The 22486-nt window shown below is 37.5% G+C and overlaps 1 protein-coding gene across 2 annotated transcripts in view; it reads right to left on the reverse strand.

Moving 5' to 3' along the window:
* ALDH18A1 (aldehyde dehydrogenase 18 family member A1) overlaps positions 1–20151 on the reverse strand; it is a 28266-nt gene extending 8115 nt beyond the window's left edge. Inside the window, exons 1-11 of one of the 2 annotated variants that reach the window (XM_070946463.1) lie at positions 20096–20151; positions 9986–10099; positions 8705–8928; positions 7709–7858; positions 7515–7619; positions 4539–4697; positions 3603–3693; positions 3188–3312; positions 2676–2820; positions 1407–1480; positions 267–366 (exon numbers count right to left, since the gene is read on the reverse strand). In XM_070946463.1, the coding sequence (XP_070802564.1) occupies positions 267–366; positions 1407–1480; positions 2676–2820; positions 3188–3312; positions 3603–3693; positions 4539–4697; positions 7515–7619; positions 7709–7858; positions 8705–8928; positions 9986–10070 (1258 nt within the window). In that variant the 5' untranslated portion in view covers positions 10071–10099; positions 20096–20151. Of the gene's footprint in view, positions 1–266; positions 367–1406; positions 1481–2675; positions 2821–3187; positions 3313–3602; positions 3694–4538; positions 4698–7514; positions 7620–7708; positions 7859–8704; positions 8929–9985; positions 10100–16938; positions 16970–20095 lie in introns of those variants that run through there. The other variant, XM_070946464.1, reaches the window with a different exon arrangement.
* Positions 20152–22486: the final 2335 nt, after the last annotated feature.

Below are 22486 nucleotides of genomic sequence, written 5' to 3' on the forward strand. Positions count from 1 at the left end.
CCAATATGACAGTGATCACATCCGCAGACATCAAAACAGCCAATTCCTAATTTATGAAAAGCTTTCCTCCCCCTCCAAAAAAGAATTAGGACTCCAAAGTTTCAAGGAAATTTGGTCAACTATTTCTGAATGCTTGCAGATTGCTTTATCAATCTCCGCAGGATGTGAAAGCAAAAACTAATCAATCTCAAAAATGCCTTATCCTTGTGAAAAATCATTCCTATTCCATAAACAATGTTAAGCTTCCTGAACCCTTTCCACAGTACCTTTATTTTCAGCCTCTTCCAAATCCTTTTTGTTAGCCTGAAGAATCTCTTCTCTTTGGTCTGTCAGAAGATCAGCAAGATGATAGATGATGTCAGCTCTCTGTAGAAAGAAGAACAAGGAGACATCAGCCATGTCATTGCAGGTAGTTTTTGATAACTTATCTTTCTGTAGCTTGAATTTAGTCAAATACAGTTCCCCTGGTCATTAATTGTGCAGACCACACCCAGTGCTGCAAATGGTCAGCCTCTGTCTGTACATAAAATCTGAACTGTTATGTCATCCCACCAGGTTCATGGACTCAAGTCAGCCTCTTCACAGCCAACTTCACTACCTTCTGCTTTCTCAGTGAAGAGCAACTGTTGCAAATATCCTGAAAGCGTGATTCCTGGGCTCTGCTACTACTTTGCTTTTCCTTAGGTGCAGATACTTTAAGGTGCCATCAACAGCATTCTCCATGGGAGGTGCATAAAAAGCATCCAATTTCAACTTTTTGCAAATGTGTGCCCTCCAGATATATTTTCTATCATTTCCGTCCATCAAAGCATGGATGAACGGGAATTGCAAATGGTGTTATCCAACACATCTGAGAGCACTACCAGATTAGGGAAAGCCACAGTACAAGAATATAAGTACCTTCGTTTGTATAGAGAAAAATCCATATTAACATTTATGCAAGATTTGTTCTTGTACACAGGTAGTCCTCAACATGCAACCTCCAGCGACCAAACTTACAACAGTCCTGAAAAAAGTGACTTACGACCAGGCCTTGGGCTTAGAACCAACGCAGCATCCCCATGGTCACATGATTAAAACTTAGGTGTGTGGCAACTGGCGTGTTATTTATGACAGATGTGGAATCCCAGAATCACATGATCATCATTTGCAACCTTCTCACTTGGTTTACCATAAGCAAAATCAATGGGGGAAGCTGGATTCTCTTAACATCTGTGTGATTTGCTTAACAACTATAGCAAAAAATAAAATCGGGCATGACTCACTTAATAACTGCCTTGCTTAAAATGAAAATTCTGGCTCCAACTGTGATCGTAAATTGAGGACTACTGTAGTGCTATTGAGCCATAAACACCTACAGTATATTTGGGAAGTTACAGTGTTTTGCATTACAACTGGAATAATACCTGCTCAGGTTGCAGTGCTGCCAAACTTCTGCCTCCTGTTCGAGCCATTTCTGCCTGCTGTTCTACTGTTGGTCCTTTTAAAACCAAACAAAGAACATTATATAGTAAACACCGATCTTTAATTCCACCATGTACTACAAGGATACAATTTTAAAAATCTAATTGTATTTATTACCTACCTATAAATTGGAAAGCATAAAGACCCAATTATCAAAACAAAACACCCCGCCCTAAACTAACCCTATCTAAAGAGGGCTCCACAACCAGCCTATCCCAGGATCTGGGTCAACCGCCAAGATTTAATAGTCTCCTGAATGTCGTAAGGGTGGGAGACGTTCACTCTAGCCTTTTGTCCTGACAAATCAATCACATTCAATTCATACATTGCATATTGTTCTTTAAATGTCTCTTTTTTTTTTTTTGAGGATCTGATCACTTCTTTCCAATCATGTATTTCTTAACCCTCCCTTTTTCCTTAGCCGATTTCTTCTTCTTTATATATTTATTTTCAAATTTGATCCTCATTCTTTTTCATTCTATAACCAAATCACCTCAGGATACTTCTTTTATATTTTGAACTTACCTTTGTATTCTATTCACATTAATTTAGCATCAGTTTATTCTTGACCCCATGATTGTTTTTTATGCATACTGTGTATCTACTGTACAATATTCTCCTTTTATGTTACACCTGACACATCCAACTCTTGTACATATAAACAAAGTAGATAATAGCAACACAATCTTTTCTTTTTGCAGTATCCACTATTCACAACAGAGTATATAAAATTCCGGCATGAACTCAGCTAATATTTACCAAGTCTAGTTATATAGCCTTTTCAGGTTTTATCTATGACTTTAATTTATTTGGCTCACCATGTATGTTTTAGTAAGTTTATGAGAGATACGTTTTTGTTTTTGCCCCCTTTCCTTTTTTGTGCATATAAAATTCAAAATTCTGAAAGTGTCAAAATGTTCCCCAATTCATACGTACCCTGCTCACATTCTAAAAGAAACCTTTCCCCCCCTGCAAGACACCTATTTATAATGCTTTTATTGCCAATATAACTTCTGTGGCTTTATGGCTTTCATGGTCAAAGGAACAAATAGCTTAAAAGCTTAAAATTGCCTTTCCCAACATTTTTGGACTAGAACTTCGAAATACCAATCCAGGGGAGAAATTCTAGTTATTGTGTTCTAAAAGTTATATTCTTCTTAAGTGCAATTCTTCTTTCTTTACAGATGATAGTTGTGACAGCCCCAACTTACCTGCAGGTTTTACCTCTGAAAAAAATGTGCCAACTTTTTTCCCCTCCACAATATCTGTGATGACATGACCAGAGATCTTGGGATGTGTTCCATTAGCAATCACAACTGAAGTTCCTCCTTGGAGAGCCCATAGGGCAGCTTTAACCTGTAAAAAGTGTTTTGGTTTTTTTTAGATATGCATAGTAACAACTATTTTAACCTTCTGGCATATGCCAAAGATGCGTCATCCATCTGATTATTTTTCTGTGAGATACAGAAACCAGAAACATATTTATATTTATTTCTATACAAACACATACATCTACATCTACGGGCCGCTTGTGGTTTTAGTCTCTTTCATGGACAAAAAAACAGAATGCAGAAGTAAACTTTCCATTTGAAGAAATTATGAGATTTATGCAAAAGCATCAACAGATGTTCCAAACTGCTATTTAAGTATCATCCTCCTTCCTCTAGTAAGATAATAAAATGAACCAGAAATGTATGAGAAATATAAAGAAAATCTGACCAACCTTGGCTTCCATGCCTCCCATCCCCACTCGAGATTTGTTTCCAAAAGTCACAGACTGCTGATCTCCAGGGTAAAATATATCTATGAGTTTTGCATCATCTGACCCTGGAGGACTATCAAAAAGTCCTGAAATGTAAGGATAGAAATGAATCTGATAGCATCAAATGGAATTAAAGTATCTTTGATTCTTCCCTGGTGGCATTATTAGTTTCAAGGATCCAGTCAACTGCAAGAGCGATAGCAGAACCAAAATAAAGCTCATGAGGCTACTATCGCTCTTATTTCCTTCCAAGGTTATGTGATATGGGGCAATTTGAATATTGTATAGTCCAAAACCACCTCCCCCACTCCCTTCCTGAACCAAGTAATTGCATAAACACATCATTAATTTAGTTAGGCAATGAAATATCTTGTACCTTCAACATCGGAAAGAACAATTAGCAGATCTGTCTTCATCTCCACAGCTAGCCGTGCTGCTAAACTATCATTGTCCTTCACACTAATTACCTAGAACCCAAATTTTTTTAAAAAAGGTCAGTAAAACTAGCCAAGTGAGCCACTATCTGTCTAATTGATTCCTAGAGATGCAAAGCACAAAGGTGGCCCCTGAGGTCGATTTGCATTTTGCATAGTTAGGAGTCAATCAGTATCATGTCAACAGTCAGTCTGGCAAGTCACAGCAAGAAGAATAAATTGCTACCTTCAGAAGCAGTGAGATAAACATGTCAGCCCTACTTACTGTATTCCATCCTGCCCTATGCACTAAGCCCATGTTAGCATGCATTACAGCTCAATTTGAACTTTGCAACTTTGAAAACGACTTGGAAAGATTGTTCCGGACCATCTGAGCACAACTCTCTCTGCTATTCATTAAAGTAACCTAACTTTTTTCAGGCTTCTGAATGACTTATCATTGGTTGAAAGAATTTATAAAAGTAAAGGTTTCCCCTGTCCAGTCATGTCCTATTCTAGGGTGTGATGCTCATCTTCATTTCTTAGCCTAGGGAACCAGCATTGTCCGAAGACACTTCCATGGTCATGTGGCTGGCATTATACGCTGAGGTGTATGGAATGCACCTTCCCACCATAGTGGTACCTATTTATCTACTAGCATTTGCATGTTTTCAAACTACTAGGTTGGTAGGAGAAAGAATTTATAAGTTAATGTAATTCTTAAAACAGCTGCATCTTTTTTACAAGCTCATATGGAGGTCTGAAGATAGGCTTTAATGAAAAGCAGAGATGGACTACACAACATGCAAAGCATTTCTGAAAAACACACATGGCCATGCCAATAAGCATGTTGGTGTATCTACAAAGAAGCCAACCACCCACTAAAAGATGTTACCCACGTTTACCCCCTGCAGGTCACTGTTAGGCTCTGGGGGAGGAACCACGGCATCATTGGTATTGATGATAGGAACAATATTCATCCGTAGCAGCTCATGCAAAGTCCCATTTAAATTTCTACGTTTCTGCTCATCATGGAAATCCAGATTAGTAACCAAGATCTGAAAAAAGAAAAGAAAAACTATTCTAATAAAAATGATCCTCTATCTGTTTTAGTATGATGTGCAAGATTAGACAGGTACTACCAACATTTCCAAATTCTTAACAAGGACTTAGGCCAAAAGCATACAAACATACAGGAAACATACAGGAGACTACAACCCAGTCCTATTTTACTACAAGAGGGTAAAATTCCGTATTTTTTTTTTAAAAAATTTAGGAGACTAGTGAAAAAGAGGGTCAAAGGAAACATCTGAAGAGCCAAGCCTCATCATTGTGCCTGGAGGTTTTAAAATATTACAATAATTGCTGCTCAAATAGAGAGTATTCCACCATGTAAGAAAGAGTCAACAAGTCCTGAAAGAGGCCAGCATGGCATTCAAGCAGCATTCAGGAAGCTGTAAAATTTAAAGTGTCTTCCTTCAATAAATGGAAAGCCTGTTTCTAACAAGGTAAATAAAAGAAGCAGAAACTGTCAGAAAAAAATGTAAGGCAATCATAACGAATGCAGGAAGGAATACATGCCACAAAACAAAACAAAACAAAACAAAACAAAACAAAACAAAACAAAACAAAACAAAACAAAACAAAACAAACAAAACAAAACAAAACAAAACAAAACAAAACAAAACAAAACAAAACAAAACAAAACAAAACAAAACAAAGTCTGTTTCAGTTACTTGTACAATAGCAATAGCACTTAGACCTATATATACTCCACAGTGTTTTGTAGCACTCTCTGAGTGGTTTACAGAATCAGCCTATTGTCCCCAACAATCTGGGTCCTCATTTTACCAACCTCGGAAGGATAGAAGGCTGAGTCAACCTTGAGCCTTGAGAAGTACTCATGAAAGAAAAAGTAACTAGCCTTATAGAAGTACATCCTTTGTTAAATGAAAATCACTATGGAAATCACTCCAAAAGCAAATCCTGGCTTAATAACTTTTTATAGTTTTGTAAGAATGTCAACAGACATGTGGGAGAGAGGATTTTCACTAAAGGCTCTGTGTATAAACTTAGAAGTCTTGGAAATGAGGACTTGTTCTTTTATGATTATCTCAGACATGAAGATACTCATAAAAGGGATTATGAAGATAAAAGGAGAAAGGGGGAAGCACATTTAGACTCTATACAATGCATATACTGTACAATGCATATACTTCTGATTTCATCTTGGTTGAGATTTGTAAAAAATGCATAGCCAGATATTATAGTGTCCAGCTCTTCTATCAGGAATTGAACTCAGAGAATACATAGAATAACATCTGAAACATCATCTTACTTCTGAAAAGTACTATTCCCTAGTGGTTGATATAACTGTATCTTTTCCAGGAAAATATGATCATAGCAGCACAAATGGCGTGGCAACTGTTCTATGGTCCTAGTTTTTTTAGAATTCTATGGTCCTAGTTTTTTTAGACAAAGAGATTAAGAACAACATTGTAATGCCCTTATGCAAACCTATGGTATGTTTGCATTTGAAGTGTACAGCTCTGGTTGCTGTATCTAAAAAAGAATAGAACTGGAACAAATGCAGAAGAGGACAACTAAAACCTTAGGTTAAAAGGACTAAATATTTAGTACTTTTTAGTTTGGAAAATTGTGGCTAAAAGATGACTTGGAACCTATGGAATTCATATTTGTAAGACGTGACGGTTACTCATTTATGTGGCTTTAAGAGGGTATTAGATTAATTCATGGAGAAAAAGGGCTAGGGTTAAAGACTCAATGTTATCTGGGCAGTGGAAAGTTGCCTGTCTCCAATCCTAGAGCCATCTGGTTGGCTACTTTGAGAAGCAAAAGCTGGACTAAGAGAGGCCTTGATCTGACCTAGTAGAGCTATTCTTATGTTCAAAACAAATTAAAAAGTGATATTACGATCCAAAGTAGGTTATAAAATTACTATTATTTTGCTGTAAAAATTATTAACACCTGAATCCAGGAGAAGAATATGAAATAGGGATGCAAGTAAGATGTTGTCAGGCCCTGAATTAGAGAATCCAGACTCCTTTATCCAATTGCTAGACCATTTTTCTAAAGAATATTCCAGATATATCTAGGAATATAATCTAATCAAAGCCTATGTAAATTTCCCATGAGACAATAACAAAAAGGGACTTCAAGAATCACCTAGAAAGCACCTCATCCAAGGCACTGATTGGAAGTAATCTATTTCCATATCCCCAAACTTTATACTGAATGAACCTGTTTTTTTTTCTAGAAGCAAAGTCCTAACTCTGCTTTAGAATCCTATAGAGCTGACTTCAAGATATAATCACAGATGAAGGTTGGTGGTAAGTTTACTTTAAAAAGTCTTTGCTGGTCTGTTTTAAAGTGCAGTAAAATAATTCTAATTTCTTTCTGCCAGGTTGTTTAAAAATTTTACTGAATTTAGAAACTGGAGCATACTGCCTAACTGGTAAATGATCTTAGCCGTATGCTTAACTATTGGGTATACATAGGTACCCACTCGGGTCTTCACAAGAGAAAAGAAAAAAAAAAACATTAAAAAGGGGCCTGCCATTCTCAAAAAATGCAACCCTACGGATTGTCAGATTGTCAAACCTTTAGGCTGGATTTACTAATAGTTATACATCTCAGTATGGCAGGTTAGACTAAGGAGAGTTTGGCAGCCTGTTCTACTTTGGTGTTGGAGGTGCAAGCCCCACCCCCTGCAATTTGCCACAGTGCTATTGCTTGAATGAACTGGAGCTCCTAGAACAGAGTACAAAAGAACCCATTGCAAAAATTTCATTGTCTTCAAAAGATTGGCACTAGCAACCCTACAGAGCCTTCGTGAAAAGTATGCAGTGTTTTACCTGAGCTGCACAGATGCTATATTGTGTGAACATAGCCTCATACAGTGCCATCAGCCCACTCTGACCAGCAGCAGCACAGGCTCGAGCCTCCAGCACAGGAATGGCCTAGAGAGATCAGAGAACACATCAGTCAGCTATGGCAGCACCTGTAGCATTTCCAAGAAATGCTTTGGCATCTCTCCCCCGTTACTCACCATATCTTTGAGCTGGTTCTGCCCCGAGTGGAGAGCCTGCCTCACACTCTGTGAAAGCAAGATCTCATGACGGAGACGTTGCTTTCCAAATGCTACTGCACCACTGGTGACAATCATCATCTCCCGGCCCTGGTTTTGCAGCATTGACACCTATGGGTCCAAAAGAAGAAGTCCTCTGTCTTTTTAGGCTGCTTCGGTTTTCAAACACAATTGCAAACACTCTTCAAAGGAGCAAGGTCAAGCTTATGTTGCATAGTACTAGTATATAAAACAGTGCAGTGTCCCTCTACAGCAGTTGGCCTCTAAAAGGATTGAAATAATCCCAAAACAGTGTAATTTATCCATTAATAAGTACCTGAAAAGATTCTAAGATACCACCTCTCTTATTTGAACACTTATTAATGTTCATATTCCTGTGTACTTCTCACTCCTCATTATTTAATCGGCAAAGAGAAATAGTTAACAAATCAAGAACTAGAACAAGGAGAATACAAGAGGAAGGTTCTAAAGCAGGGTCTGATCAATTGACTGAAGATGGATTTAATCTATTATTTATTTATTTATTTATTAGTTCGATTTATATGCCGCCCTTTTCCGGAGACTCAGGGTGATTTACAATGCATTTAAGCAATAGCCTTCATACTTTTGTATATGCCTGCTTAGTAGAGCTTTCGGCCCCCGCAAGCCCCTAAGGTGTTCTTTTTTTTTTAATACAAAGTCAGCTTATTGCCCCCACAATCCGGGTCCTCATTTTACCTACCTCGGAAGGATGGAAGGCTGAGTCAACCTTGAGCCTGGTGAGAATTGAACTCGCAGTAATTGCAGGCAGCTAAGTACTACTTTAATAGCACTTTAGTCCACTGCGCCACCAAGGCTCTTGGTGCATATTATGTAGCATCCTCCTTTATACCCCAACACTGCCAACTTTAGCAGGTGTATGGATTTAGAATTTAGATCAATAAATCAGCTAGGTATGAAAGACCTAAGCTAAGTTACCTGCTCAACGATGGATGCCAATCGCCCCAGGGCTAGGCCACATTCATCACCTCGGGTGACAACAGCACTCCCCAATTTCACCACAATTCTTTTGGCATGCTTTAGCTCGCTGCGATGTGCGAAAGACTTGCCATGGGTGCGACTGAGGGGTACTGTGATAAAAGGTATGTTGCTCCAGCCTCGGGCAGACTTATTTCTCAAGACGAGGTTAGGAGCCAGTAAGCCTGCAGTTGAAACATAGCAAAAGCATCAGCTGGACTTACCTATCCCAATTCCTCCTCCCTGTCTCAAGTCTGAGATGGAAGCCTCTCCATATTTCCTGTTTGACTTCAAGTTGACAAAGAAAACATTTGTCAAAGTAACCTCTCGGGCACAAACAGAATATTCATCAAGGAAGATAAACATTCCATGGATTTCATTATCATTATCCGTTCATTATCCATGTATATCAGGACATTATAACTTTTTAAAACAAATACTTAAATTACACTAAATTAAATTCCAGAGATATTCCCAGAAGGCTCCATTGCTTGATGCCCTTTCCTTATGGTTGGTATACAGGTAGTCCTTGACTTATAACCACAATTGAGCCCAAAAGGGCATTCTATGACCTTTTTTGCTACAGTTAAGTGAATTACTGCAATTGGGTTTTATATTGCCTGTTTTCATATTTGTTGCCATTTGATTGTTGTATGTTGCCCAGAGTGTTTTTTTAAGATGGGTAGCCATATAAATTTGATTAATAAATTACATTTTTCCTCTATTTTAAAAACATTTTGAAATATAAAGCTGCCTCATCTTAAAAAAATGTTAATAAACAAAAATTTAATAAGCAATATTTGTTGAATAATCAATTGCATCTTCTTTTAATTGCAAAAGCAGGAACTCCAGTAAGACTCTCCATTCCTTCCTATATGTCACTGACCTACATCCATTTGTATTTATGAAACCTGAAAATAGACACTGATAAGAAAATAAGGGAGTCAAACTAAAACCTATAGTAATTTTCCGGTTTCATCAAAATGTTGAACTTTTCCTCCAGAATAAACTTCAAAGTGGATGGAATATTTGCAACCAGTAAAATTTCTGCTTTCAGGATCAAAGCTTCAGCAGGACATAAGAGGGCAGAGTTGTCCCTGGCTATAAGCGAAACAATGGTCTTGTTGTTGGCCACCGGTAGCGACCTAATTGGAAATTAAGATACCAGGTCTAGAATTCTGCCCAAATGCATCCTATTAACAGGAGGATCACCATTCCCAGTCCTCTCACTCTCATACATACAAGGATGGGATCCAGCCACATCAGACACCTGCCAGAATCGACCCGAGGAACGCAGGGAAGGGAGAAGAGCCACTCGGCGCAGCATGGTCAAAATCTTGATGATGCCAAGAACACCTACAAGGAGAAAAAAGAGGAAAACCGGAATGATTTTGTGTGGTACAATTTTTCCCACTGCATATCAGAGAACTTCTACAGCTAACTAGAAAAAAATTATGGGAAAATGTCATTTTCAAAATAAAGCATGGGTTTCTCCTTGCACTAACTGAAATGGGGAGGAAAGATGAAAAAAATTGTTCTTTTTGCAGAACAATGGGAATTCTTTTCAAAGTAGATTGGAAAATAATATTGTTAACATTAACGAAATCGTTGAAAATCTCTTAAATCCAGTAAGGTTAACAATTACAGAGTTCTTTGTGCTTTTCTTTATGAGCCGTGATGGCGCAATGGTTAAAATGCAATACTGCAGGCTAATTCAGCTAATTCTGTTAACTCAGCCTTCCATTATCCTTCTGAAGTCGGTAAGATGAGAACCCAGCTTCTTGGGGGCAATATGCTGGCTCTGTAAACTGCTTGGAGAGGCTATAAAGCACTGTGAAGCGGTATAAGTGCTATTGCTATGCTATTTAAGGTTTTAGACAAACACACACACACACACACACACACACACACACACACACTTAATATTGGAAAAATACCTTCAGAAATTGAAGATAACCAAATCATCCTCAAATACACAGATTGACCCAATGCTTTTCACCAAGCAAGCCAAAAGTACACCCTTTTATTTTTATGTACATAAAATTAAAAGTGAAAGTACCCGTGACATTTTTAGGCGCTTATCACAGAAATAAACCCAAATCCCCAATAAAAACCAAAGTAGGTCTTTAAAGTATCAATCTGATATGCATGCATCACAAAAGTTTAGAGTAAAGATGTAGAATTAACTAAAAGCACTACTAATGATAAAGGTCTCATATTTAACTGTTCCTTAAAAATAAATATTTTCTACAATACCCTGTTTCCCCCAAAATAAGACATCCCCTGAAAATAAGCCCAATCGGGCTTTTGAACGCATGGCAATAAGGCCAAGCGCTTATTTCAGGGTTCAAAAAAATATAAGACAGGGTCTTATTTTCGGGGAAACATGGTATATTAACACTAATATACACATTTCCAAGGTAAGATCATAAATCTCTATTTATTGCAGAACTGAAGTTTCTCATTTTGAAAGCGTTATCCTGCTTTTCAATACTCTCTTGTAGTGGTTTCCCTCAGAGCAACAAAAAGAGGTTAGTCAAATTATAAAGATACACAAAGAAGAATGGGAAGGGAAGGAAGAAGGGGTAGAAAAATAATATTTTAAGGTTAGAGCAAAATGGTAAACTAATCACACATTTTTATACCTCATTTGGGTTAAATCTTTCCTCACTAAGGACAATTACCCTAACTGTTCTTGTTCCTTTGGCCAATGGATGGAGATAGACTGCTTTGCAGATCCATGTCAACAGGCATTTGGGGGAAAGACAGTTCAGGGATCCTAAATACTCCATCTACAGTAATCACAAGGTCTCTTGCCCTCAGCATTCTTAGTAAGTGGGATATATTGCCTTCTAGGAACCAAAAATATGCTAGCTACTGGCAGAAACTGGAAGTTGTGTCTGTTTACTTCTGTGGCAACTTCTGACTGCTTCCACTTTATTTCTTTTCATATTCTCCCATTCATTCTCCCACCCAAAGTAAAATTAAGTTATATTGGAATTAATTTACAGTGGCTTGCCACCCCATTGCCCTGGAACATTTTAAACGATTATCTAAAAAGCAAAATAATTAACTTTTTACAACAAATACATAAATATACCAAGTGCTTTAGTTTTATGCTATTATAAGACATGTCATATTTTTTAAAATGTTAAATTTAGGGCCGATACAAAAGTAACCATACACTACCATATATTATAAACAAGTTTTTCCCTGAAAGATATTTAAAACATGAATTAGTAAGGTGTTCATAGCTGCCTTCATATCATTTCATCCAAATTTCTTACATGAAATTCCTTGCAGCCAAGCATCACTATTTTATTAAGAGCAAGAAAGAAGTACATAAAACTTCAGTTTCCTGGCACTGGTTTGACAGAATTAATCCAAAACAGAATTTTTGCAATAGATCCAAGAATTACATATTGCTTCTAATGTTTAGCATTGTTACCTACTTTTCATAAAGAAAAGACAGAAAGGAGAGGGAGATTTCTGTCAGGCACAGCAGGAGAAATGTCAAAAGGCATTGAATTCCTGAAATCCCCAAAAAAGCATATTAGCCACCAATCCTAGAGTTGCCGGGATGAGCCACATCAGTTCCACCAGGAAGAGCTGCCGGTAGCTGATGCAACCCGACTCCCAACAAGGCTTTGCCTCTCATACACTAGAGTGGCTGATGAAAAAGTTCCACGTTGCAGCGCAAAATCCAAGTTAAAGATTGAAGTGTCAACAAATGCTATTCCCCACCACTAAGATGCATCTCTCAGCCACTTACTAGTCATACTCTCCTACAAACACCCACTCTTCTCAATTTAATAGCTTCCCATTTGTCCTCTCTTAATTATTACACTTGTACGATCACGAAAAATAAAGTGCATGCATACTATACCAAATAAATGCATATTGTACCTGTTACTAAATATGATTTTTTTCCTTTGATGAACAAGAAGAGCCCCAAAATTAAACATGTATCGAAGTTTCCAATCTTATAAATTTCCTTAAACAGACACGGTCATCCTGCATGCATTAATATAAGTGGAGTATATATTGTTTAACAGAAACAACTTTAAAACTTGTACAGGTGGGAGGCTGTTCTCAAAGGCCCTCATTATCATGTTGGTGAAATATCAAAAGTAAGCCATGGTCTATTTTCTGCCAACTTGGCTACTTCTTACATGCACTGATCAGTCACCTCTTAGACACAATTTGTTGCTTCCCTTAGGCCACATGTAAATAATTCTACTGAACAGGAATCAAGCATACAATCAGATCAACAAACTGTTCAAAACATCTTGTCTGTATCCTTATGCCCCATCAACCAAAGATGACCCCTCTCAGCCAGAGTTCATGGTGCCCTGGATGACTCCATAAGTTCAGTTCCAAGTATATTGTCAGGACCAAGCTTGGCTGGAATTTCTGTACTAAAAGAAGTCATGGTGACATCCTAAGACTTAGTCTAGTGGAGAAAACTACTAGTATAGGTATTGCTGTATGTAGCCTGCAGGAAAAAATGGGTAGCTGGTTTGAAATGAGAAGAATGATTGCTAGTAAAATGCATAATATGTAGAACCAAGGCTGTAATCCTACCTCATCAACTTTTCTCTATATGAAAATTATCTCAATGTAGAAAAATGTACATTCTGTAATATCCAAAGCATAAGACTTGATAAAGAAAAGGACTTATTGCCATAACAATTCTAGGTATGAGCTAAGCAACAATTGTCTAATTTTATGTAGGAATAGCAGTTTTCTTCTTCCTCTCCTCTCTTCATCAGAATATACACAATTTCTTAACCTTCATTGACATGAAAACAAGTTACCATATGTGAAACTATCCTTAATGCAATAAAACTAAGCAGAAACTAGACAAGTAAATTCTGTACCAAAATCAATCTTCTGAACCAACACACTTGCTGAGGGTTCTAGCTAGCAAGCCATCTGCCACAATGTTGTGCCCACCCTTATTTTCCGACTTCTTAAATATACAGTGCAAACTTCTTGTTTTGCTTTAGATAAGGATGTTGTACTTCCAGAAAAGCTGGATTTCTCTAAACATGTGGAAACTTCTTTTATTCTCATTCTTATTTTTGCTCCATTTTCCCAGTGCCAAACTAGCTAAGTTAATTTTTAAGTGGAATATCTATCCAGGAGAAATGGTAGAATGCAAATCACAAAACCCATATTAAGAAATTCATAAGCATCTTTCTCTAATTGATCAATTTTCAAAGACTGTGAAGGTGAAAAGTAAAGAAGAAAAAGATGTGAAAATGAAACTTAAATATTCTGGGCTGATAATTTCCTTTCCATGGAGAATTCAATTACCTACTAGCAATCCTAGGTACCTTTTATTTACTAAAAGCAGGGTGCTGATATAAAATCATTAACTATTTTTTTTTAAAAGTCTAGTTATTTTTTTTTAAATGTTGAGTCTTTATTGACTGTATTTTTTTTCCTGTCTCACTAGCTTTGAGAACTTTTCTTTAAAAATTATTTTTATATAGCATAACAAACTTATCTTAGGTGCAACAATGCTGTGAAATAAACTGGAAACACAGGGTCTCTGCGCTTCATGTTCTTCAGCAACAATATCATGTTGGAAATATGGCATTCAGCTCTTTGCTATTTAGAGATACACAAAGCTCCTCAGCGTGGGGTTAATCAAGATTTTAGACAGAGTTCATTGGTTAAAAGTATATTTTCTAGTGATTAAGTAAGGTATTGTGAGAAGCTAATTTCTCTGCATCCTGCAAGATAACAAAGACGACAAAAGAGAATGTTTGAAGGCCTGTACTAGTATGCTCACAAAAGCATCCCTAAATCCCAAGGAAATGGTTTGCTCCCTTTGAATTTTGATATACTTCTGATAGTTTGAACGGAAGTGTGTTTCCTGATATACAGATCCTGCTGCCCTGGCACTTTAGATGCATGACTTTAGAACTTGGTACTTTTAAGATCAGTGTTTCCCAACTGAGTTTTGTACTGCTTCTGAGATTACTTAGACTTGCAAGGCTAACTGATATCTAGCTCGCATTCTGAGCCATACAACAGCTTTGCTATGGGACTCTATTTCTTATAGAAGATGGCAATAAGTGTTTTTATCCAAAACTGCTTTTGGCGCTAACTAAAATTTTTAGCATTTTCTCAAATTTTTAATGACGAATCCAGAACTTTTTGCTAGCTAGGAAGCAAAACCTAACTAACCTGAAAACTCCACAGAGCCAGACCTGGTGAATAATTGGAGGGAAGATGAAGAAATATCCCCTGTAGGCTCAATTGGGGAGTTGGATGGTTAATAGCAAACCACTTTTTGTGTCGTCAAGATAATTATAGTCATGTCCATGAAGTCAACAACTTACTGAGCTTGATTGGAGATTTTCCATCAGAACATTTGCTTTGATTTGCTGGCTATGTCACTACATGTCCCCTTCCCTTATAACTAATCTCATACGATGCCTCCTCATGAAACTACAGAAGATCCCTCCAAAGCTCCCATCTGGAAATATATACCAGAAATTTGGCTATACATGATGATGGGGCTCAAGATACATCATCAATACAGCATTCAATTATTCCCCAGCTCTCTTGACCCTGGGAATCATACCCAGGAAAGATACATTTACACTAGTGAGTGTAAACATGGGGCATCTACATTTATTAGCAATATGAACCCTACTATAATCATTCTACTTGACAGATACTTAACTTTGTCTTTGCACACATTCATCTAAATGTAATGAAATTGACACAATTATTTGTCCTATCTGTAGAATGTTTTCTGGACTGTGGCGTCAGATTTTTGTAGTCAGTCCATTTATGAAGCATGACTGCCATTGAGGACTTGTATCAATTGTGTGGGACCTGTGTAGGTTCACAAATACCTTATCCACAAGGAGATTGGCATAAATGAGACAAGATTTGGGACTTCATGCTTTCTTGCTGAGAACAAGTGACACTTATTTTAATGCAAGGAGGTGTGCTGTTCTCAGTAAAGGAAGGAAAAAAAGGGAAAAAGCACAATCGTAGCTTTACTGAATAAAAGATGGTAACTAAATAAATAAAAAATTGGGGCAGGAAAATCGCTTCCACTAAACCTAGTTTTACAGCATTCAATAATTTATTCAGAGCAGTACAACAGCTGTTTCCAAATGCAATAGCAAACTTTGGCTCATCCATTCAGAAATATAACTACAATCTCCATGCTTCAACTCTTTTGTAAGAAAGAACAAGAAGCTTTGTTTGGATGAATAATAGTTAAACATTATAATAAAATACTGACAAATTGTGGCTCCTATAAATGGCTTCCCCAAAACATATGAAGATTCAGTCACAATCCTAAACTATGGTTAAGTGAATTTGAAAACAAAAGAATCAAAATCTCTCATTATAAAGAATAGAATGAAAATGTACAAGCCTCAAACTTACCTAGTTTACGCCCATAATCAACAATTTATATTTAAATTCACCCAAATTATTAATTATACCGTGTTTCCCCGAAAATAAGACCGGGTCTTATATTAATTTTTGCTCCAAAAGACGCATTAGGGCTTATTTTCTGGTTAGGTCTTGTTTTTGGGGAAATATGGTACTAAATGCATCCATCTGGCTGACAATCTTAACTGGGGCTTATTTTGGGGGTAGGGCTTATATTACAAGCATCCTGAAAAATCATGCTACGACTTATTTTCCTGTTGGGTCTTATTTTCGGGGAAACCTCTGCAACACTTGAATGTCTACAGATTCTATTATTACATAGTATTCTATAATGTGCATACAATTTCCACTCTCAACATTACAATTATATTGCAACTGATTTCTGCTATCTTGTTTTATATCTCAGCCAATGAGAAGTAAATAGAAAACTGATAAACTTGTTTCCCTCCTACCCCCAAAATGTCAGTTTCTATTTTGCAAATTCTAGTCCTTCACTGTTACTACACCTTCTTTAAAGATATAAATTATTTTAGTGGAAGACAGAGGTCACTGTTTCTTTAATCAGAGCAAATAAATTATAAAAAGTAAAGTGTGTAAATTGATAATCATTTCACAAAGATGTTTTTCAAAATTTGTTGTACAATATGCTAATTACATATTTAAAATGTAATTTCAAGCTAAATTATATGAAAACCACATATGACGAAATGAAAACATACATTTAATATAGGAGACAAAAATTAATCTGATGTCAAAACAGGACTTACCTGTATGGCATTGGTTTATTTCTCTTTGGAAAAATTCTAGTGCAGGACTTAGCAAGCTATAACAAATCCAACTCGTCCAGTCTGGCAATCTGTGGTAGCTTGTGCCTCACATTTCAAAGGAAAAATACTGCTGCCCCCACCCACTAATTACACGTGGATCCAATCAAGTAGCATAAAGCAACAGGAAAATTCCAGATCAAAGGCAGGAGTAAACAGGAGAAATAAAGTAAGATGTAATTGCTGTCATTTAAAAATTGGCTATATTTATAATAGAGTTCAGATATGTGTATCTGTCCAGTTGGGGCTAAACTTTCAGAATTTCTCACCATTAGAACATGATCACTGGGATTGCTGGAAGTACCACTCCAGCAACATTTGAAAGATTCACAAATTTTCCATCTCTGGTATAAGATGGAAATGTGATTAGTATTCTTCAAAAAATTGTTACATTGCAGCAGTTCACACCTGTATTATTATCTGTTCAACATCTGCCTGCTGGCTCCAACTGGAAAATCCCTCACTTTGGAACTTTCATCTCACCCTAAAACTGATGCATCTGATAAACAACTCTTGTCTAGTTCACCAAACTGTTATGATACGGAATTTCCCACCTCCCTATTTCTTATTTGAAGAAAATAGCAGAATTTATTTATCAAATATATATTGACTTCTGTTTAACATGTCCAAGCCTGACTACAGATGCAGGAAATAATCTGAGATTTTATTTTTATTCAGATGTGTACTTATATGAGCTTAAAAACAGTCTATACCTAGTTATTTCAAAAAATGGTGATAAAACCATAGGTTTTCTCCCCTTTTTTTTTTTTAATTTGATTTATATGCCGCCCTTCTCTGGAGACTCAGGGAGGCTTACAATGCGTTAAGCAATAGCCTTCATACTTTTGTATATTTATACAAAGTCAGCTTATTGCCCCCACAAACTGGGTCCTCATTTCACCTACCTTAGAAAGAATGGAAGGCTGAGTCAACCTTGAGCCTTGGAGAGATTCAAACCAGCAGTAAATTGCAGGCAGCTGTGTTAATAACAGGGTGCTTAGACCACTGTACCAGCAAGGCTCTGTAACACTGCCATGCTTTCAGATAATTCTGATTAAGTTAAACTGACATGAGCAAAGCATATTTCCTTCTAACTTCTTTATTTACAAAAATATCTCTCTTCCCTATGTAAGCCCTAAATGCATTCTTAGAAAATACAGGTAATCCTTACTTATAACCATTCATTAGTGACTTTTCAAAGTTACAGTGGCACTGAAAAAAGTGACTTGTGACTATTTTTTACATTTTCAACTGTTACAGCATCCCCATGGTCACATGATCAAAATTCAGACACTTGGCAACTGGTTCATATTTATGATGGTTGCAGGGTTCCTGGTTCATGCAATCACTTTCGTGATCTTCTGACCAGCAAAGTCAATGTTCATTTAACAACCGTGTTACTAACTTAACAACTGTGGCAAAAATGTCATTAAATGGGGAAAAACTCACTTAACTGACTTGCTTAGCAACATACATTTTGGGCTCAATTGTGGTCATAAGTTGAGGACTACCTGTAAACATTCCAGTATTTGAGGGGCTGCCACAAAGAAGAGGGGGTCAATTTATTCTTCAAAGCACCAGGGGGCAGGACAAGAAACAATGGATGGAAACTAATCAACAAGAAAAGCAACCTGGAATTAAGAAGGAACTTCCTAACAGTGAGGACAATTAACCAGTGGAACAGCTTGCCTTCAGAAGTTGTAGGTGCTTCATCACTGGGGGTTTTTAAGAAGAGACTGGACAGTCTCTTGTCTGAAATGGTATAGGGTCTCCTGTTTGAGCAGGGGGCTGGACTAGAAGACCTCCAAGGTCCCTTCCAGCTTATTCTATTCTACATGCCATTTACTTGAAAGTATGCCAGGTGACTGGAAATAGGGCAAAGGTAAGCTGGGATCACTGATGGGCAGGAAGCATTATGGAGATATATTGAGGGAGCCAACTATGTATTTTTAAATATTCAAGCAAGGCCTGCTTCAAAAAGGTTTCCTACTGTAATAGTGAATTAAGCAGCAAATGTGTATAACTGTGCTGCTATATTATAGCACAAGGTTAACAAATTGTCAGTCTGCTCCCATTACTGTATGTAAGATGCCATAGTTGAGTCATGAAATCTGGAAATATATATCTTTTTTTCTCAAACAGCCAGCATATAAAACAAACACACATTTTCCCTCCATCTCTTAAGCAATAACGTCTTTGCTTTTTTTAAATAGCACTTCTGAAATCTACCTACGCACAAGGATCTTATCTCAAAGTTCCTGAAAGTCTAACATAAACTTTTATCAAACCAAACAGCCAACTAAGGTGAGATTATAATAGGATACTACAGCTTTCTCATATTGAAAATGTTGCGATGAACTTTTCTCTGATATTAAAATTGCTTCGCAAAACGATCTTTGACATGAAACACTGGATGTCAAATGAATTGTTAACATAAACTTACACCATCGTTGCATTATCCTACTACAAGGACAATGCACATTCTCAAAGCAACCAACCTTCTCCAATCTGGTGCCCTGAATTTTTTCAACCCCTGTAATCAACCTTGCTAATTATTCAATACATCAGAAGGGCACTGGATGAAGCTTTTACTAAAAACCTGGTTTGGGGACAAAAATGCTAGCCATAGTTACTAAAATTCTTGTAAGACATGTTTCAGGCTGGCAAATGAGTACGCTTAGTGGTGCTTTCACTCTCTTTAAAATGCTACAGAAGGCTCTCTTGTATTACATCCCACAATCACTAACAAAGCTTGTGCCCCTCCACATGCAATTTAGAGGTGGGGGGTACAGTAATCTGTAGTGTTGAGAGTTCAATCTCCAAGTTTTAACCAGGTAGCCGTCGCCCACAGAGGCTTGGGGACTCTGGTCTCCAGAGATACGGATGGCTCCCGACTGGGAAAGGGAGATTGATGGAAGCATTCAGACACTCTGCAAAAGAACGCGTCTTCCTCCTCGCTAGACCGAGAGGCTATGTCGACCCTCGCCCACTCCGAAGCAGAAGCCGAGAGCCCAGCCCCAGCAGCAGCAGCAGCACCGCCCAGCGTAAAGACAACGCGACCGGACCCCGATAGCCCCCGACCGAGCTCAGCCAGCTCAACCAACCTCTGAACCAGCAGCCGAAGCCACGCGACGCGCCCAGCGGATCCGCCGGACAGCAGAGACTTGTCAGCCGAGGGACTTCCGGCCGATGGCCCGCCCCCTCAGGCCCCACCCCCTCCAATGATTGCTTCGTGGCATCCCTTTTCCTCCTCCTGTGTTTTGCCCTCTTGCTTGTTTCCGAGGTGTCGGTCGCTGCCTTCTGCTTCCTCCTTGGCCTTGTGAATTATGAGCTTAAAGGCGAGCTGCAGGGCTCAGTGGATCTATTGATTACTGGCCTGTGGTAGTTGCTAACTTTCGTTTGAATTAGCCCCCGTTGTGAGGGTTCTCGATGAAGCGCGCCAGTTCTGGGACAAACTCAACTGTGCTTCGTCCCATTTTTCAGGCTTCTCAGCCTGTCCATTCCAAAGGAGGACTTCCCTCTAGGCCAGTGTTTCTCAACCTTGGGAACTTTAAGATATGTGGGCTTCAACTCCCAGAATTCCCCAGCCCCATGCTGGCTGGGGAATTCTGGGAATTGAAGTCCACACATCTTAAAAGTTCCCAAGGTTGAGAAACACTGCTCTAGGCAGAAACAAGCAAAAATATTTTCAAATCACCCAGGGCTCTTTTTTTAGCAGGCTGGAACGACTATGGGGGGGGGGAGTCAGTGATAATATGACCCCGTGGTTTCATTTCTTTTATTGTGGGTAGACTTAACTTCTGTTCTAATCTGGAGAATTAGAGCAGCGCAAATATTTCTTTCATTTTTAATATAATTTGATTTTAAGTTTTAAAAATGCAAAAGTTTTAAAAACAAGTTAAAATGTGCAAAACAAACGGTATGGAAAAATAGAAAAGGAAAAAAGCAGTTTTCAGTCTTTACTGCAGGTACAAGTACAGCTATGAATTTACTCCTCTCTAAAGTTACATTGTTACTCTTCTTCCTATAATCTATCCTATTGAAACTTCAAAACCATAGATCCCAAGTTCTTTTTTTTTTTTGTTTTATCCAAAAAGTTCACAAGGGATTTCCAATCAGCAGTTCAGGTAGTCGACTTCCGACTACAATAGTCCCAAATTTCTGTTGCTAAGTGAGACATTTCTTAAGTGAGTTTTGCTTCATTTTCTTGCCACAGTTGTTAAGTGAAGTACCACAGTTGTTAAAGTTAGTACAGATAACCCTCAACTTACAACCACAATTGAGCCCAAAATTTCTGTTAAGTGAAACATTTGTTAAGTGAGTTTTGCCCCCTTTTACGACCTTTCTTGCCACAGTTGTGAAGTGAATCACTGCAATTGATAAGTATCACAGTTGTTAAGTGAATATGGCTTCCCCATTGACTGCTCATCAGAAGATCGCAAAAGGTGATCACATGACCTTGGGACACAGCAACGCTCATAAATAAACAGTTGCCAAGCATCTGAATTTTGATCACAGGATTATGTGGACATCACAATGGTCATGAGTGTGAAAAACGATTGTTAGTGACTGTTCAGTTTCATTGTAACTTCGGTCACTAAATGAACTGTTGTAATTTGAGGACTACCTATAAATGTAAATGTAGCTTTTTGCATGCTAAGAAAGATAAAATGATCTTTCTGGTTCACATTTCTAATATCTTTATAAGATGTAGATAATTTTTCTGATGTTATATCAATGGTACATCATTGTTCTCTTTAAGACTGTAATATAGTGTAAATTTCAGTCTTATCAACACATATTTTCCCATTGTTCAATCTGTATATTATGACCAAATTTTATCTTACTTTATTATACATTCTTTCACTTGTTCTCTCTCAAATTTTAATAAAAGTTTATACATTTTAACAATCATGTTCAAAATCTGTAACAATTCCATTTCCAAGTCAATGTTACTATATTCAATATCATACATTATTTTGTGCACCCATCATTCCTGTGGTTTTATTATGATCTATAAAGCCCTTTATGGCTTAGCACCTAATTACCTTCAGGATTGTTTATTCCAACTGGAATTGGACTAAGCTATAAAATCACCCCAGGAAAAATAGCTGCTGAAGGCTGTTTTCAGTAGGGCTGAAAACAAGCTGCTGTTTCTCAGTAGCAGCTTTGGTACTATGGCATTTTCGATTGGAAATCAGAATGGCTCCTTGTGAGGAATGTTTAAGAAATGCTAAAAATAGTTGTGTCATAGAATATTTAGAATTTAGAATTAGCTATTGATGTATATTGATTTAATACATATATTGTTTTGCAAGCTGCAACTGACTCAGGACACAACGGAATGTAATTTTAATAAATTATATTGATTTACAAAGCTTTTATTTGTACTATGGATGTTTCAGGTAATTTTTTGGAAAGAAGTGTGTATGTGTAAACTGATAAGTATTTTTTAATTGTAGTGTGGCACAAAATTCAATAAATGTGTGTT

This window comes from Pituophis catenifer, unplaced genomic scaffold, assembly GCF_029215685.1.
Source record: "Pituophis catenifer annectens isolate HBS135680 unplaced genomic scaffold, rPitCat1.0.hap2 SCAF_6, whole genome shotgun sequence".
Lineage (NCBI taxonomy): Eukaryota > Metazoa > Chordata > Lepidosauria > Squamata > Colubridae > Pituophis > Pituophis catenifer.